Source organism: Spodoptera frugiperda, chromosome 1, assembly GCF_023101765.2.
Source record: "Spodoptera frugiperda isolate SF20-4 chromosome 1, AGI-APGP_CSIRO_Sfru_2.0, whole genome shotgun sequence".
NCBI classification, from domain to species: domain Eukaryota; kingdom Metazoa; phylum Arthropoda; class Insecta; order Lepidoptera; family Noctuidae; genus Spodoptera; species Spodoptera frugiperda.
In genome coordinates this window covers 515,640-533,818 of record NC_064212.1, presented here as the reverse complement: position 1 = coordinate 533,818, position 18,179 = coordinate 515,640, and the positions used below count along the sequence as shown (strand labels likewise).

Here is an 18,179-nt window from a genome sequence, read left to right as displayed (position 1 = left end):
ATCTCATAGACCGTTTCGGGTTCGACTCTCGAATTGTATAAATAATAGCTGGTTCTTTCATTTCGGAACTCTCAGTCATAAAGAATTCACTCCAGAATGTACGGACTATATTTAAAGTTTCAAAATGAAAGAACCTATTATTTATTCGATTCGGTAAACGAACAAACGTATCACCTGATGGTAAGCAATCGTAAGAAATACCAGAGGCTTTACAAGTGCGTTGCCGGCTTTTTGGGGGTTAGGAATTTAAGGGTTGTTGCTCGGGAATCGGGGATTGGAATGATTGGGCCTCCGGTAACTTCACTCACAGTTGTTTCACGCCGGTTTTCTGAGATGCCGTGGTATCACTCCGGTCGTTCAGGCCCATACGTGGCGAAGCATGGCTCTCCCATACTTATTGAAAAGTCCAGACAATGTATCGTGTATGTAGTGTAGGGGATTCGGTACTGTTCCAGTAGACCGTGTTTCTTGCTCACCCTTTTCTATGCAAATATACACTTTAAAACAAGCAAATAACGACATAACAACACAGACACCTTTTTTCTAAATGCTCTGACTACTACTCATTGTATAAGGTGTTCTAAAAGTATGTGCTACGGTTTAAATGGGAGGTAGTGTTGTATTTGAAGATTACAATAGTAAAGAAATTTCGTACTTCGGACCAGTTAATTCAATTTTAGAACATAAAGAAGCTAAATAAACATTGTCTCTACTCTGCATAAAGTTGTTCACAAATATATAAGATCTATTATATTTATTTATTTAAGGACAATCAACAAAGAATACACCATACATACCAATATTGATTGATACAATTTGAAAAAACACACTGTGTCTCACGCATGAAAAGACTGATGACTATTGATGAAGCGAAAGAGGTGTGTCAGAATCGCAGCAATTGGCATTCCATGGTCTCTGCCTACCCCCATGGGACACAGGCGTGAGGTTATGTATGTATGTACACTGTGTCTCGTATCGTATTCACTTGTCCTGCCACAGGCCCATAGGGAGAAATTCCAATAGGAATGTGTACTTTAATTTTTTATATGTGTTGTCCTATGTGTTGTGTGTATAATAAAGAAATAAAATTAAAATCCCATGACTAACTACAGATTACATTACAATCAAGTGAAAACTATTGTGACGTCACGCCACCCAACAAACGGAAAAGAGAAAATATTTTTAATAAATCACGAACCAGTATCAACATTATACAACAGAACACACCTGTCCCACTGATAACAGTATCACGAACGATAACACTATGTAAACGGTTAAAACTTAGAAACCTCAGTGAGGCGTCGCATGCGCAAGGACGCACTCGTTACCATGTCAAGGAAGACGAGACCAGGAGAGGATGTCGAGCTCAGTGAAGTGAAAGTGGAAACTATGAGGAGCAAGAAACGAAGGGACCCTGACCAAGAAATCTCTATTAGTGACAAACCTGATCTGAGAGTAACGAAAGCTTTAGACAAATCCAAAAGCTATGCATATGACAATAAAGCTTATAATGGTAGTGTGACCAGTGTGAATGTTGTGCGGTGCCACGGGAGCCACGACCCCCCCACAGGGTAAGTACCGCACCATATCACTGGTGATATCATTACGAATCACTGACATGTAGGTAAGGAAAGATATGAAATTTCGAAAGTTTTGTAGACAAAAATTTGTGATGTTAAAGGTATGTCTTAAAGGTTCGAGTGAATAGGTTGCTTATGGCCAGACGTGCTCCATCGTAGGACGCATCATCGCATATGAAAAAGTATACGGGATATAAAAGTTATAGCTGAAGATAACTGGATTACCTAAAACATGCAATGGCAAACGAGCAGACGGATATCCGGATCCAATCAGATATGTATATGTATATCTGCTCATTAAATCAAATTAGGTACTTCAAATTGAATTGTCCGTCAGTCTGTCTGTCAGAGAAGCTGGGTGCTCGTTCCAATTATCCAAAGTATAGCTTCGCATGGAAAAGAATGAGAAAGAAATCCATCATTACTCTTTTCAAAAGAATACTGTACTGTTCTCATAAGCTAGTAACTGGCGCGACAATAGTTATCGTGTCACAATCAATTTTCCAATTATAGACATCTGTGGTCACAGAGAGATATTCAATTTATACACTGGTTTTATAGAGTCGTAGTCTATTCGTACCTTAATTGATCAACACCACCCATGGACACCCATGACATGCAACACAAGAGGAGTGGGTAAAGCAAACCCTAAGTATTAGGTTACAGAGCGGGTAAAATCTATGGGGAAATCATGTGATAGCGCGTCAAACATTTGTTTACCATACAAATGAAGAGTATGTGCTTTTTAGCGCATCTTCAAAATACATTTCTTCAAATAAATAAGAAACATATTTCTTCTTCGAGTAAGATGTGCTAAGAAGATGCACCGCCACAAAGTAGCTGTGAGAGGAAGAAGCGCAGTTCGAGTATTCGATGGATCGATAGTAGGAGAGCCATCCATAGCACGCATCTTTCTAAAAAATAGCTTAGCTGAATCTGTTTCCACCAGTGTTCAGCTGGACCACCGATGAATATGATTGGTGGAAGCCAAGCGCATCCACAGCAACGTATCATAGCACATCTTCGGTGGAAAAGCACACTTAACAAAAATGAATACGAGATTACTATTGTAATTAATAAAAAAATGCGAAATGATGATAGAATAACGTTTAGTTAACGGATGTACTGGGCGCAGAATGTGATAACGTTAGCTCCTTGATACGTTTATCGGCTTAGCGGTTCCGACGTCAGTTTGTGTGACATTCCATTAGCTTTTGGGAAATACATGAAAGATTGATGTATTTGCACATACAACTTTGGAAAGAACCAGTTAATTATTATGGTATAATATAATAATATAACCTGAGAGTCTTCAAGGCCCGGGTGAGTAGGTTGGTCATGGGCAGACGTGTTCCATCGTAGGCCGCATCATCATTTACTAAGGCGAGATAACGACAAAACGTCGACCCATCATATACAAAAAGAAGTTAAAGGGATTTGAAAGGCTACCAGTTTGTGAGTGCAGTGTTGCAGACGTCCATGGGTTACGGTCACTGCTTCCCATAAGATGACTGGTACGCCTTATTAGTTCAGTTGTAGATGCTTTAGTAATCTTGACACTATTTCTTTCTTGAAGTGTCCAAAAAACATCAATTAACAACGTCGACATCAACGACCACGTATTATCCCGTCTGTCGGTATATGAGAGACAGTACAGAACACGTTGAGTTTCATCTAGCATACTAAAGACTTAAGGGTTAAAAGTAAAGGGTTAACACTTCAAGAAGTGTAATCATTGTTTATTGCCGGGCTTAGCAATAAGTGGTCTAGTGGGAACACTAATAGGGTTCAAAATAAAACAATTATTGTGCTCTGATCTGCTGGTTCGAAAGATAGCCATTTATTTTGTAACTAGCTACTTCCGCGCGGTTTCACCCGCTCTGCTAGGTTCTTATTGATCGTAGCGTGATGATTTATAGCCTATAACCTTCCTCGATAAATGCGCTATCCAACACATAAAGAATTATTCAAATCGGACCAGTAGTTCTTGAGATTAGCGCGTTCAAACAAACAAACAGACAAACAAACAAACAAACTCTTCAGCTTTATAATATTAGTATAGATTGATCATTTGCCTTATCCAATAACTTAAGAGAATAAGGTAGTGTACATTTTTCAATATAACATGACTCATACAAATTTGTACCTAATTAAATGATAATAAAACTAAATTTTATCTGATCAAGGAAAAGGAAAATGAAGGCATATCCGTATACGTGTCAGCAACACGAAGTTTCAGCGATTTATCCCTATAGAGTAACTGAGTAAGATTATAAATATTAAGTAATTAAATCCCTGTCCAGCCAACACAATTCCAGACATCATTTTTGTAGTACGTTCTGTTCATACTTAGGGAATCTTACTCGGTTATAGTGTTTGCAACTAGACTAAAGAAGTTGTTTCATTGATTACAACTCTATAGGTTTTATCTCTATACTAGCTTCTGCCCGCAACTTCGTCCGCGGAAAATTAAAAATTGTGGGTTGTACTACCCCCAACATATAGGGGGATGAAAAATAGATGTTGGCCGATTCTCATAGATACCGGATAAGCACAAAAATTTCGTCAAAATCGGTCAAGCCGTTTCGGATGAGTATTATTATTTATTGATTTATTCCTTTTCCATATAAATTACATTACAATATACTAAGCCCCGCAAAACCGTTGTATGGCAACGAAAACTGTGACACGAGAATTTTATATATTAAATTATTAAAAATCAATTGCTGTTCGTTAGTCTCACTAAAACTCGAGAACTAAGGCTTATTTTGGTCTTGAATTATTTGTGGAAGTTCAGAGCAGGTCTAAAAGTTAGGAAAAACATGTTTGAGGCGATACGAAGTTTGCCGAGTCAGCTAGTAACTGATGTTTTTTGACTTTCTTGTTCCAGTGTTTACCGGGAGCAGTACTGGGCGTGCTCCAAGTGGTCGTGGCCGAAGAAGGCGGTGGCAATAGGAGCTGGAGTGCTGCTCGGAGCCAGCATTGTTCTGGTAACTGCCCTCCTACTTACCATGAACGAACACGGCGAGGACACCTTCCCACAAATGTTCCTGGCTTCAGCTCCCGACTAGTGAAGAGGAAGGAGATCCATTGTGGTTTACAGTTCACGATATTAATCATAAAGTGACTATTTGAAAACTGTGAGTGTGTCGGTTTGATGTGAATTCCTTATAAGTGTCATAAGAGTGTCGATGACCAGTTGGCTAGTGAGGCGTGAGGTCTAATGAGGCCCTATGAGAGGAACCCATAGCTGTCAAAAAATGCCAAAACATAAAGACTGGGGTACTAGGGATAAGAGCAAGAAGAGGATAAACATTTATTCCACCAAGGATGGGTCAGAGAGGTACATTAAATGTGACACCAGTTTCTCTAGTTTTAGGAAACAGAGAGTAAAGTTCCCTACGAAAATGAGGATCCTCCGTTGGGATCTTCTATCCATGTTTATTCGCATGTAAACTTCACATGTGCGATGCAGGATATTTATAACTTCGTCCATTGATTTGCTCGTCGATAGTCTATGTGCGACTTCTGTCATCTGTCACTTGTCAGTGTGTCGCCACACAGTCATGGTATAAAGCCCCAAGTCAAAAATGAAGAAACCTTCTATTGGACAAGAGACCTTACGTCACATTAGCACTTCCAGGAAGGCTGGAACTCTCACGTTGGTATCTTGAAATAGATTTAAGTGAATTGTGATCTACGCCCTTGAAATAAGTATAAGACTGCAACAATTTTTAAATTTTTCGAACGAAAATTTAAAGAATTTTTATTTTTATATGATAAGCTAAACAAATACACGCTACAGTGATGTCGTTAGATTATTTTGAAGTTATAATATTTAGGTTTTTTATTATTTGAGTAAAGACTATTAACCTGAGTGTTCATAATCTCTCACGAGACATTAGAAGCAGTGTGGTGGGTCTATGTGCTACATAAGCCGCTAAATATAAAGTATAGAAGCTAATCAGAAGTTTTATTATAATTATTACCGGAATAAACGAAGATAATAGTTATAAAACAATGGCTGACAGGATATATAACATCATTTTCTTTTTTGCCATAGCTTAGTTTTATTGAAAGTCTCAACACTTTTTTTATGAAACACGTAAACGAGCAGACATGTCACCTGATGGTAAGCAAACGCCGCCGCCCATGGACACTTGAAACACCAGAGGCGTTACAAATGCTTTGCCGGCTTTTAGGGGGTTAGGAATTTAAGGGTTGTTGTTCGGGAATCGGGGATTGGGAAGATTGGGAAGGGGAGAATTGGGCCTCCGGTCACTCACACAACGAAACACAACGCAAGCGTTATTTCACGTCGGCTTTCTGTGAGGCCGTGGTATGACTCCGGTCGAGCCGGCCTATTCGTGCCGAAGCATGGCTCTCCGACACTTAGATTTAAGTTGGTTACCTATTGTAAGTTGTAGTTTATTAGAGTATTGACTGAGAATTTGCCATAGTTATTTATATCTAACAATTAGTAATTTGGGGCCAAACATGTATTATAAAGAGTATCTGTCTCTTTTTATTATTATTTTACACGATATCTGAATGCTCTATTCATTTACTCTACTTTATTTGTGTATTATATTGTTGTGAGTTTATGTTTATAGCCAAAATTTAAATAATGTGTACCTGCTTATCCGAGGTTTATCACCTGGCTAGGTATTAAATTAATCACATTATCAATCACATTAATCTTCGCAAACCTTACTATGTATGTACTGCAATATTATTGGCTGTTGGTGCAGTGGCTGGTCACAGTGGGGTTTACTAATTTTTTATTCAAGTCTGAATGTAATGTGTGTGTCGAAAAATATCCAATTCGGGAATAAATCTCTCAATTACTCAATACCAGCACTTACCTGTTAAAACTTTTACTTAGGACACAGGAGATAGTGGTATAATTTATTTTTATTTATTCAAACCTTTATTATGAGGCAACTATGGCCCATACTTTACAGACTAGCATAAATATTATAATATACAGTTGATGCTAGTTAATAAACTTAAGCCTATGTTAGTAGCCTTTCACTACAATATTGTAAGAATCAAAAGAATATTGTAAGAACTACAATATTGTAAGAAAGAATAATCTACAATATTGTAGTCGTGTAAGTAAGTAAGATATAATAATTAGGTACTGTTACTTAAAAGGGCGCAGTTTTGTTTTAATCCTGATTTATCATCAGTGTATCAATGACACTGGGCTCCCTACCACGCTTCCATTACGCTGTCGGTGCAACGATAAGTTTGAGATACAGATCTAAACTGTTTAATGGCCAAACTCGACTCTTTTGTTAGACCACTTAACTCTATGGAGCCCTGATAACGAACTGCCTGTTCGAGGCAATTCTCTTCGTCAATTTATTAGGAGCCCGTTCCCATTTCATATACAGTAAAGATAAAGATGCACTTTGAACACAAATACCTACAAAATAAAGTTTTGTTTTGACTGTGTCAATAAATATTCCACCATGTAGGTAGACCGTAGTGGAGTTACAGGTGTTGCAGCTGCGGTATCGTATCAGCCTTTAAAGGGAGGTTACACACTGCATGCTTTGTTTCACGACCTATTCCTGTAGAACTGTAGTGTCACGCTCTCCTACGTCCGACAACAGGAATACTTTGCAGTGCGCCTACTAAAATAATCATAGCAATAAATGTATTGAATTAAATATTGCTCAATGTTCTTACTAGGCGCTCTCCACTAATATTTCTTTGGCTCCTTTGCGTTTACAAAAACATAACGCCTTTTAATTCCAGAAAGATTAATCAGCGACCTACTAAAAGTTTTTTTTAAACTAGCAGACGGATCACCTGATGGTAAGCAATTGTCGTTGCCCATGGACATCCGAAATACCAGAGGTGTTACAAGTGCTTTGCCGACCTTTTGGGGTTTAGAATTTAAGGGTTGTAAGGGAATCGGGGATTGGGAAGATCGGGAAGTGAGGTAATTGGGCCTCCGGTAAGCCCATTCATACAACGTAACTATCCTTTATTTACTTTAATAAAGGTGAAGTATTCCTATAAAACAATTTATTCAATGCGCATAGAACAACCCTTCTCAGGCGTAGAAAAAGCTTGCATTATTTTTCGTAGTGTCAGTACCCTGACTGTAATTATTATGCATATTCCATAAAACCGATTATCGAGGCATTGGCTTATTTATGTACGAGCGTCATCACAAAATTATAATTTAGATGGCCACACTACACAATGAATACGCAATGACATTATGTCTAGTGCACTGACTCCCTACCGCTCCCGTGTGACTCACCAATACCTATCGATAATAAGGATTCCCACAACAAATCTCTCCATCATTACATTACTGTCGCCGTGCAGTTTTACTTGAAAGATAAGTAAATTAATCATTATTTTAGCAATAGACGACGATAAGATATAACCGATAAAGGCTAATCACAGAGCGGTTTTAAGTCGGGACTGCAGCGATCGTGAAAATAAACTCGTATAAACGTGTAATTATTGCAGCGAGTGCTCTGCATCAACTGATATTGCTTTATAACTTATACAGACGCGTGAGTTCCGAAATATGTATAACAATTCACGCCTCTAGCTCTGTTGCGCGCGTGCTGCGAAAAAATCGCGTCGTGAGTTGATAGCCTAATAATTTTAGGTATTTCGAATTATCTTTGAGTGTGTATATATATATTGCAATAAAACATTTCGCAGCATTAGTCGCCACAGACGTACTATACTCGCCACACGTTCAATTAGAACGCATTGAAAGTTTCGTTAATAAAGTTAGTGTATTAACTTTGAAGTTGTTCGAGATACTTAAAAATGCAGCAAGAAAATGGTGAGGGGCCCACGCCTGCTAAACGACCATTGTTAAGCTCAAATGCCAGCAACGACGGTTCAGCAGAACAAGCCAACAGGGACGCGAGACTGGTGAGAATGTTCTGCGATGGCTTATTTTCTTACAATATATTAAATGACAAGAGCTGGCAAACTTTTTTCAAATATGAATTCCCCAATTATCAGATGCCATGTGTGAAAACGTTCTTAGAGCAACTCGTTCCTAATGAATACGACAAAGAAAAAAATAAATTAAAACAAATGTTGGAATCTGTGAAATACCTAGCAGTCACAATAAACAATTGGAAGATAGGAGTGAAGGAACGCAGGCGCGGCCGCAACATGTACACTGTGACCATACATTTTATATACGGAGGAAAGCGTATTAACCAATGCTTTTTCGCAAAGATTGCAAAAATAAGGAACGACGACATCGTACTGTCGCTAATTAAAGACGAGTTAATGCGATGGAACGTCTTCAACAAAATCGTACTCTGTGTTGCCAATCGCGCTATCTCTGTAAAGCTGCAATCATGGGGGAAAGAGCTTCACACATGTTTAGCTAGCACTGTGGCTATAACCATACATGACGTTATGAAGTCACTATTTGAAGAGTTAGACAAAAGAGCACCCAACCAGAAGAAGACAGATCCGTTTTCTTGGCATAGTCAATATATATGGTTGCAAAATTTTGCTGATAATGCTGATTCTAATTCTTCAGAGATTGACAAGAAAATATACAAGGATTGCATCAATCTTTTGAAACCATTCGAAGATCTCACGAAAACGTTGTCAAGTGAACAGTATCAGAGTTTATCCTACGTCATCCCCATCCTAGTCGGTTTGAAAACACGACTAAATGAATGTACTCCAACAACGGACACAGGAATTGCATTTAAAAAGAACTTTCTGAACAAAGTGTCTAATTTACTCGAAGATACTACCAGCGCCAAACACAAGGCAACATTCATGGACCCGAGATTCAAGGAAGCATGTTTCATAAATCAAACGCAAGCTGAGTCTGTGCGAGGTAAAGTCATTGAGGAAATAGAAGAAAATATCAAACCGAGTGTTAACCATCACGGCATTAGTCCGGACACCCCCTCTACATCTTCTGCATCAGACCATCAGAACGCAGTTCCAGTGACAACTATTAAGCAGGAGGACAAAGACAATGGTTTACTAGACTATTTAGACGACAAGTTGCGAGCTACATTCTCGGCGAATTCTTTGAACACACGCTTTAAGGTAGAGCAGTACCTGGACTTGCCCCACGTAAATCGAGGTGATAACCCTTGCCAGTTTTGGGAGCAGCTCAAAGATATATCTAAATACAGTGAGTTGTACGATATGTCACAGAAATATTTGTGCATGCCTGCCACCGCTCAGCCGGTCGAAACAGTATCTGGAGACTACATTTGGAATAAACACATCAAAGTTGATGATTATAATGATCGCAAAAATGAAATGGGTACTGAAAAAATCAATGAAATATTATTTTTGCACAGTTTTTATGCTAGAACTTCAGACGATGAAACGGAATGAACTTGCAACAACTTGCTTTCCACTTCCTCTAGTCCGGTGGTCGCAAATGAGACTGGTGGAAAGTGGGAGTAATGTTTACTAGCACCCCTGCGTTCCCCGTTATTGGTTAGGTTATTGAGTGAGTGGCGATTAGTGTTAACACGCAGAACATATAATTTTATTGTGAACCGTGTCATTAGGAAGTTAACATCCTTCCTTATTGAAGATAACAATGTTTATATAAAATATATAAAACACTAATTAAGTACATATGTACCTAGTTATTATTGTGTGCGATACGTATTAGTCATCAGTCAGACACAATTTGTTTGCAAATCGAAATGTAATATCGCTTAGCATTAACTTACTAACATAATGAATATACGTACACATGTCTGTTTGTCCGACATAGATATACATATATTATTTAGTAGTTTCAGGAGCCCATTGATATAAAGAATAAGTAAAAGTGTTTAAATTGTATTATTTAAGGTCTAAATATTGAAGTGTACTGTATAAGAATTTAACAAGTTTATGTTTGTAGTTCCAATAAATAAAAAAAAATAGAATATGCAAGACAACAGAATGTTCCGAATAATAATTATATAAGTTGGGACTTAGTTGATGTTTAAATAAACAGATTTTTCTAGATGATGGTTTTATACAGACAATTTTGGCAAATCCTAAATCTTAGTTAACAGTAAGATTAAGTATGTTAGTAATAATACGGTATTGATGATTTTCTCTTATTCAGATTACTTTAGTTATTAGCTAAGTTAGTGTCATTAAAATTAAGAAGGTACGCTGGGGTTGGCGTATCCATGTGGATGAAAACCCTAAATACTTAATTAAACAGAAAAAAGTACTTTGAACTGAGCTATCAAAGTATCAGATAGTTAAGATAGAGTATGACATGTATACGAAGCGCCTCTTTTAACAATTATGTTTTATTAACTTGCTTTTTACTAACTTTTAATAAACATTAATTATCAACAACTGGTCTTTGTTTCTTTTAGTATTTTCCGAAGCAGGCTCTGGTCGACTCGGTTCGGTAAATAAACCGCACACCACTTTAGTGAAATATACCTATAAATGAATTTAATGTGTGACTATAATATTTATTGAACAGTACGGTTCTGTCCACCTACAGGTTTTCTGGCAGATGTCACTATCGGTGACAAGACAAACTTTGCATGTTTTTCGTAAATTGTTATGTAATGTTTGAAATGGTGTACCACTACTATTTTTTGATTTTTGTTTTAAAAAAACATTGCGCCACACTAGGATTTTCTCCTGTATCGTGGGTGCGTTTACAAACATACAAGTACACATACACATGACACCCAGACACGAAACAACAATTTGTGGATCACACAAAGAGTTGCACCGTGCGGGAATCGAACCCGCTACACGTTGCGCGGTAGCCGGTTGCCCAGCTACCGCACCAACCGTACAGTCGTCTACTATCTACATAATACATTGTGTACCTATGTGTAATATGAAAGGATACTGGATATCTAGTATCTACTCACATCTGGCAGAGTGGACACCAGCTCGACGTGTTGGTAGTCGCCCGCCGCAAGTGTGGGGCTCTGCCACCAGGTGGCGGGGTCGTTGTCGTGCGCGTGCGCAGCCGGGTGCCGCCGCCACCCGGACCCGCCCTCACCCTCACACACGTCACACACCACACCACGCCTGCCACACAAACTTTACATTAGTTTCTGAAAATATTTTTATAACTCAAAACAACAAATTACTGAGGGCCTAGCACGAGTTTGTTTTACGATTAACGAGATCGAAATGAGAGTTTGGCGCTCTGATTGCCGGGATCAAATATATTAACCAATTACTTTAAGCGTAAAGCAAACTCGTACTAAGGGTTCTGATCACACAAAGAAACATAAAATCGTGTGGACATTGAAGCAGCAGCTGGTCAATTCATGTTCATTGCTGGTCATTCAAGGGTAAGTAAGTAACGTTTAAAACTTTAAAGGAATGTACTAGTTACGTGGGCACAATGTCCTGTTAACTTACTTTCCTGGCGTGTCGCGGCAGTACTCCTCGGTGCCGGCGTGGCCGCAGGTGGCGTTGGCCACCAGGCTGGAGTAGGGCGCCACGTCCAGCGGCGCCGGCACCGACCCACTGCCTGCTGCGGACACCACCTCCCCCACTGTCGTACTCGACAGGCGGTCCAGGAGGGCGCGACCTGACACAAAACAATTTTTATTTTATAACATCACGCCTTTAATCCCCGAAGGGGTTGTCAGAGGTGCACATTATGGCACATAATGCCAATGTACACCCACATTTCACAATTTATGTTGTAAGTCCCATGTAATAGGTGGTGAAACTATTGCCATATACCGGGCACATTTCCGGACTCCGTGCTACCACTGAGATATTTTCGAAAAACCGAAAAAAGCATAGTAATACTTCGTCCAACCCGGGAATTGAACCCGAGACCCCTTGCCCGGCAGTCGCACTTGCAACCACTCGGCCAACGAGGCAGTTAACAAAACAAGTAAATCAATTAATCCACTGATCTAGAGGTTTTAATTAAAGACATTTATCTAATGAACAGTATTAATAACCGGCTTTAATTTAATATAGCAGGGGTGGCCAACCGGTCGATCGCGACCATTAGTACAGTCGATCGTGGTAGGCAAAAAATAAAAATAAATAGTCCATATTGCGCTTGCGATTGTCAATCCGTCCCGTGATCATGTCTCTTTCAGTCAGTTAACAGCACATATTACATTTTAATATATAGAAAAATAGAGACCGATCTTGTTTCATTTAAGATTTCAAGAAGTATGTAAGTGGTAGATCGCACAGAGTTTCGTCAGTAAAGAGTAGATCTTATGTCTAATCAAGTTGACCACCCCTGCTAAATGAGGACATGAGGAGTAAGGGTCTTTGTTCAGTAGTGGACGTCTCTCGGCTGATGATGATAATGATGGTGATATACGAGTAGTAAAAACAAGTGGTAGAACTGTCCTAGGGATGTGCCGTAACAGGCGTTGCACCATAGGGACTCGGTGCCCCCTATCGGTGCTGAAGGTGACCACCGGTGTGGTTTTAGTGAGGCAAAAATCCCACACTCCCTAGTCTTTCTGCCCAAAAAGCTAGGTGCCTTTTGAAGGTTTCCCTTGCCATCAAACAAAAAAATGGTAGCAGGACTGGCAACATGGTTAGTTATGTTGTCTATTATCGAAAATGATGACTACTCGTATCACTACCAATAAAACACAGACCTGCCAAATGTGTGAGTTACAGCAGTCAGTCCAAACATAAATGAACCAGCTATCATTAGACCGGCGCACGCGCCGTAACTTAAACATTTACGTTATGAGGTGATCTGTTTGTGGCTGACAATACTACCACCCCCTCTGTTTACACATCGCTACCGACTGACATGAGTGAAACCATGACACCTTGGAACTTTACTATGATTGGTTAATCTAGCGGTGTAGCACAAACTTTTTTCAGACGGAAAATAAATACAAAAATAAGGAAATTCGAAACATGCCTACGTAATTATGACAAAAAAGCCCTTTCCGTTTTAAATACCTCTACCATGAGTTTGAAGCAATTTTTTTGTATGGCAAATTTTAGTTCCGCAGGTGACCGGTAGAGGCGTAGTAAAAAGTCGTCGCTAGCTATCGACAAATACAATTGCTTCAAACACATGGTAGAGGTACAGTCATCGAGTGTCTTTGCGGCCATAGCTATATAGGTATGCTATTTTTTTAATGTAAACAATTCCTTTAATTGTCTACTGGAACGTTCAAAAAGTTAAAAGTTGTGTGTGATTTCTTTTTATTTATGTTCGAGTGTATCTAGTACACAAGAAGGTTTTATTCAAATGAGCACAGATATCAGTGTCGGGCTGGATTTGCATTTGTGAAGCGTCGAGACAGACACTCGGACGACTAATTGGCATGGCAAGTGCAGAGATAGGCGCAGGCGCAGCCACCTATATGTCGTCAGCCGTCGTGATCCTTGATACGGTTTTATAGCACTTTTAGTTCATTCTATACTTCGCACGTTTTGGTACAGGTAGTTGTTTCAAAATACTTGACTGCACGGTTGATGCGATGGCAGGGCAATCGGCTGCCGTGCAAAGTGTAGCGGGTTCGATACCCGCACGCAGCAATTTTTTGTGTAATCCATAGTTCCGGGGCTGGGTGTCATGTGTATGTGAACTTTATGTTTGTAAACGCACCCGTGACACAGGAGAAAATCTTAATGTGGGGCAACGTTATTTAAAAAATATATATCTTAGACTAATCTAGGACGGACTAAAATCTTTATTTTATTATAATTATACTCATTTTTGGGGTTCTTATCAATCGTGGTCCGAATTTTATACCCATGACGCCACTGAGACTGAATGATACTAAATAAATGTCAGGATTAATTTCGCAATTGTATACTGATTATACTACCTAACCAATTACTACTACTGGCACTAAAAACTCAGGACCTGTGCGAGGACCGTAAAGTTCTGTAACTAATTAAATTATTTCCATGAATGTGTAAGAACCCGGTTTCCGGGTTTTCTCTTCATAACCGTTCATCATCCGGCGACCTTTCACTGACCTCCGACATCATAACTAGAGTCGCCAATGGAATTCAGTAAGCACTGAAATATACGCACAACTTGCTTTGACGGAGCCGCGACACCTGCACGCGCATACTGCCTTTACTGCCTACCCCATTGTACGGCAATATTATAGTTTGTTATTAATTCACACATTCATGGATAGGCACGAACTGTAATTATTTTCCAAGGGAAATGTTGAAACACCCAAGTTTTATATCGTGCCATGAATCGTGACGGCACATTTATATTTTGAAACGCATATATTTCACCACCAGGCCGCTACGATCATCACTAGCACCACTAACTACGTATTAGATACAAGCACTGCGATGAATAATGAAAAAAGTAACATCGATCGCATAAATTACAAAACGACATCCTCAAAATGGATAGTTATTCTCGAAAAAGGAGTGCAATGTAAAAAGACGGCTGTTCCGTGGGAGCGCGATGTCCTCCGGCCCTCTGAGCTCCATTAAGCTCATTAGACCTCACCAAATATGGGCCGGAGTCGCGTTTTTGTGGGGACACTCCAGACGGACTGATGGGGACGACCGATGTTGAAACGGTACGATAAAATGCCGACGTGTCGAGCCGATTCCATTTGCTACGACGGCGAGTGAAGTCTTGTATAAACACAATAACTTCTATGTTGCTCTCGTCGATAGTATCCCACTTGATGTCATATTGTACGATTACTGACATTACTGTGACCGCTGCAGAACAACTTCATCACTATCCACCACGTAATGGATAATATTTTCATAGACATTTGGATAATGGAAGGTTGAGTAGGTTCAAATCAAAATATGAACTGTAGTTGTGCTATACTAAGCCACAATGATAACACAGGGGAGAGGTCTCAACACATCGACTACGCAACCTACCCTGCGTGGAATGCGATGAGCGATGGCCACGGGAAGGAATGCCCTCCCCCCACGAGCATGGAATAGGGCTGTCGGATCGAGATGAGGTACTCATTTCAATCTTTCTACATTTCAATAACTTCACTACTTAGTTGAACGATGGTTCAGTGGTGACATTAATGATATAATACCCTGTTGTATTCTTGTTGTAAAATGTTAGTGTTTAGTAGATCATATTCACTTGTGATTTGCGACGTAACCTAAAAGTTAGTATGAAACAACAATTGCCTTTGAAGAAATCAACGGGACGCAAACTCACGTCCCTAGGAACGAAGGATCAACGGCTTCTTGTTATCCTGTTTTAGATCTAATTCCATACAAGCAGTCGACTCATGCGCATCTATTCATTCGTATAAGGCTACTAAGGCGAGCTGCTTAGGTGATAAATTACGCCCAATCCAGGCTACACGTGTCCGGGTTCTAATTGAAATTTCCAGGTTAAAGATACGTTTAAATTAGATATAAAAGGCTAACTTCTTAATTATATAAGAAATGAAAAAAAAGTTCTATATACAAATGTTTTGTTTAAGAACAGGTAAATCGAAAGCCTCCGTAATCTTACTTTACCGGGGCTCCGGCTCAAAGACCAGGAGTAGGAACGGGGTGGTTTTTAGTCAGTAAGAGTCTGACACTCCCTCACGCCACAGCCTCACTCAAAGCAGGAGAAGACATTGAATAATTTCCCCCCTTAGAAAATACTTTCATACAATATGAGATTTACCTTGGACCACCTAATTATATAATCTAAAATAGATACATAGTTATAAGAAATTCAATGAATTTATGATTCACCCACTAAAACCTGTAGTAGACAGAATGAAAGCACTGAATGTAAGGAGAGCCTCATTAAGTCACCTCATTATACACTGAACAATGAAATGATGAATCAGCCAGGATAATTGGCGTGGAACAACGCAGGACGGCGTCTGCGCAGCCAGTGTGTGATCATGCGTGCGGCGCTGCGCAGGCACCGTAACAAATTGCCGTGGAACCAGCCTTAAGAGCAGCCATTTGTTGTACATTGTCCACTTTGATAAAAACTTTATTTTATCGGAGTAGCCCAACTTTTTCTGTTTTTTAGATAAGAGCAAGGGCCATGGTGGTCCCATAGTTTGGCACAAACTGTGTTTATTATGTATACTAGTTGTCACAACGAATCCTGTTTTATACCTATTGAGTTTTTTTTTTAGTTATTCTAGTTGAGATAGACGATTTTGTGTCTAGTCTCGTTAGCGAGTTAAAGTAGTCAAAATTATTTATTTCAATTAGACAAGGAAGGTACTTTTGAACATCGAAGGCAAATATTAAAATATTATAAATGTCTGTCTGTCGTTCAGTCATCTAGTGAAGTTATTTGGTTGTACCAAAGTGTTGGAGTTCGAGTCTCTCCATCTATTTTTCTGTCCAATTTTTAGCCAAAGTAAAACTAACGTTTGTTATATTAACACTATTTTCTTAAGTAACATATCACGTCTCCATTTCTATGTAAGAATGTTTTTCAGTGTGTGTGTAACGGTTTCCAATACCACTGCAAAAATGGCAAAAACGATGTATTTTTATGTTTAAATAAAAGCGTATATTTGAAAGCACAAGAGAACCTTATCACACGATACACAATAGAACAGTTGCATTAGACGCTCTCAGTATGTGTCCAGCTCTACCTGCGCGCGCGCAGTACGCCGCGAGCGCCGGCGCCGGCGGGCGGCACTCTTGCGCCGACAAGGGTGAAATTGCACAAAGGGATGCTGCTATTAGTGTATGCGTGTTTTTTCTTCGTATAAAATATAGCTTTACATTAACCTATAGACAGGTTTCTTCTCACTCTTGGAGTGGCCGCAACTGTCAAAGAAGAGCTCTGGGGTACGATTGAAATAGTATTCAAAATCACGGGACAAAGTATTGCAAAATTACAGTATTTTCGAACTTAGTCATGCAACAATAGGAATATGTTTGACACTGCATCGCTTCATAATACTGGCTGCATATACGTAAAAGTAATAAAAAACAAATCTTATATCTATAATATAAAAATAAGTCGGGTTTTCCTTCCTGACACTATAACTCCAGAACGCATGAACCGATTTCCATGGTTTTGCATTCGTTGGGAAGGTCTCGTGCTCCGTGAGATTTAAAGCATAGGAAATTCAGGAGAAAAGCAGTAAAACAGGGAAAATCATTGTTGGCGAAACGGAGTTTGCCGAGTTTGCTAGTATCTTCTAATATATAAAGCTGACGTGTTTGTTTGTTTATCTGCTTGTTTGAATGCGCGAATCTCCAGATCTTGGATACTCCATTTATCGAAGAAGGTTATTGGTCACGCTACTGGACTAGCTAGTGAAAGATAAATAAAAACGTGAATTGTTTCAATAAGACAAAAATCATGAAAAAAATGGTAGTAAAGTACCTACGTTATACCGACATTGTTTTGACATTACTGATGATGCTAATGACTGCCTCGTTGGTCGAATGGTCGCAAACGCGGCTGCCGGACAAGAGGTCTCATGTTCGATTCCCGGGTCGGGCAAAGTATTGCTGGGCTTTTTACGATATTTCGAAAATTTCTCAGTAACTAGTAGCACCAAGCTTTGAATTGTGCCCAGTATATGGGAATAGGCTCACCCCCTATTATGTGGGACTTACAACAGAAATGGTAAATAGTGGGTGTTCATTGTATAGCGGCATTACGTGCCATAATGTGCACCTCTGCGTACCCCTTCGGGGATA

At 39.4% G+C, this 18,179-nt stretch overlaps 3 protein-coding genes across 4 annotated transcripts in view; 2 read left to right on the top strand and 1 right to left on the bottom strand.

Moving 5' to 3' along the window:
- The window catches only part of LOC118273145 (laminin subunit alpha-2), a 139,948-nt gene that overhangs the window by 102,205 nt on the left and 19,564 nt on the right, over window positions 1-18,179 (bottom strand). For both annotated transcript variants that reach the window (XM_050694763.1, XM_050694757.1), the window contains exons 2-3: window positions 11,961-12,132; window positions 11,459-11,621 (exon numbers count right to left, since the gene is read on the bottom strand). In XM_050694763.1, the coding sequence (XP_050550720.1) occupies window positions 11,459-11,621; window positions 11,961-12,132 (335 nt within the window). The remainder of the gene's footprint in view (window positions 1-11,458; window positions 11,622-11,960; window positions 12,133-18,179) is intronic.
- LOC126910869 (uncharacterized) lies at window positions 1,276-5,544 on the top strand. The gene is made up of 2 exons (XM_050694832.1): window positions 1,276-1,571; window positions 4,471-5,544. The coding sequence occupies exons 1-2, from the start codon at window positions 1,306-1,308 to the stop codon at window positions 4,649-4,651; spliced, it is 447 nt and encodes a 148-aa protein (XP_050550789.1). The 5' UTR covers window positions 1,276-1,305; the 3' UTR covers window positions 4,652-5,544.
- Window positions 8,025-10,922, top strand: LOC126910864 (uncharacterized). Its single transcript, XM_050694774.1, has one exon. The coding sequence runs from the start codon at window positions 8,388-8,390 to the stop codon at window positions 9,945-9,947; it is 1,560 nt and encodes a 519-aa protein (XP_050550731.1). The 5' UTR covers window positions 8,025-8,387; the 3' UTR covers window positions 9,948-10,922.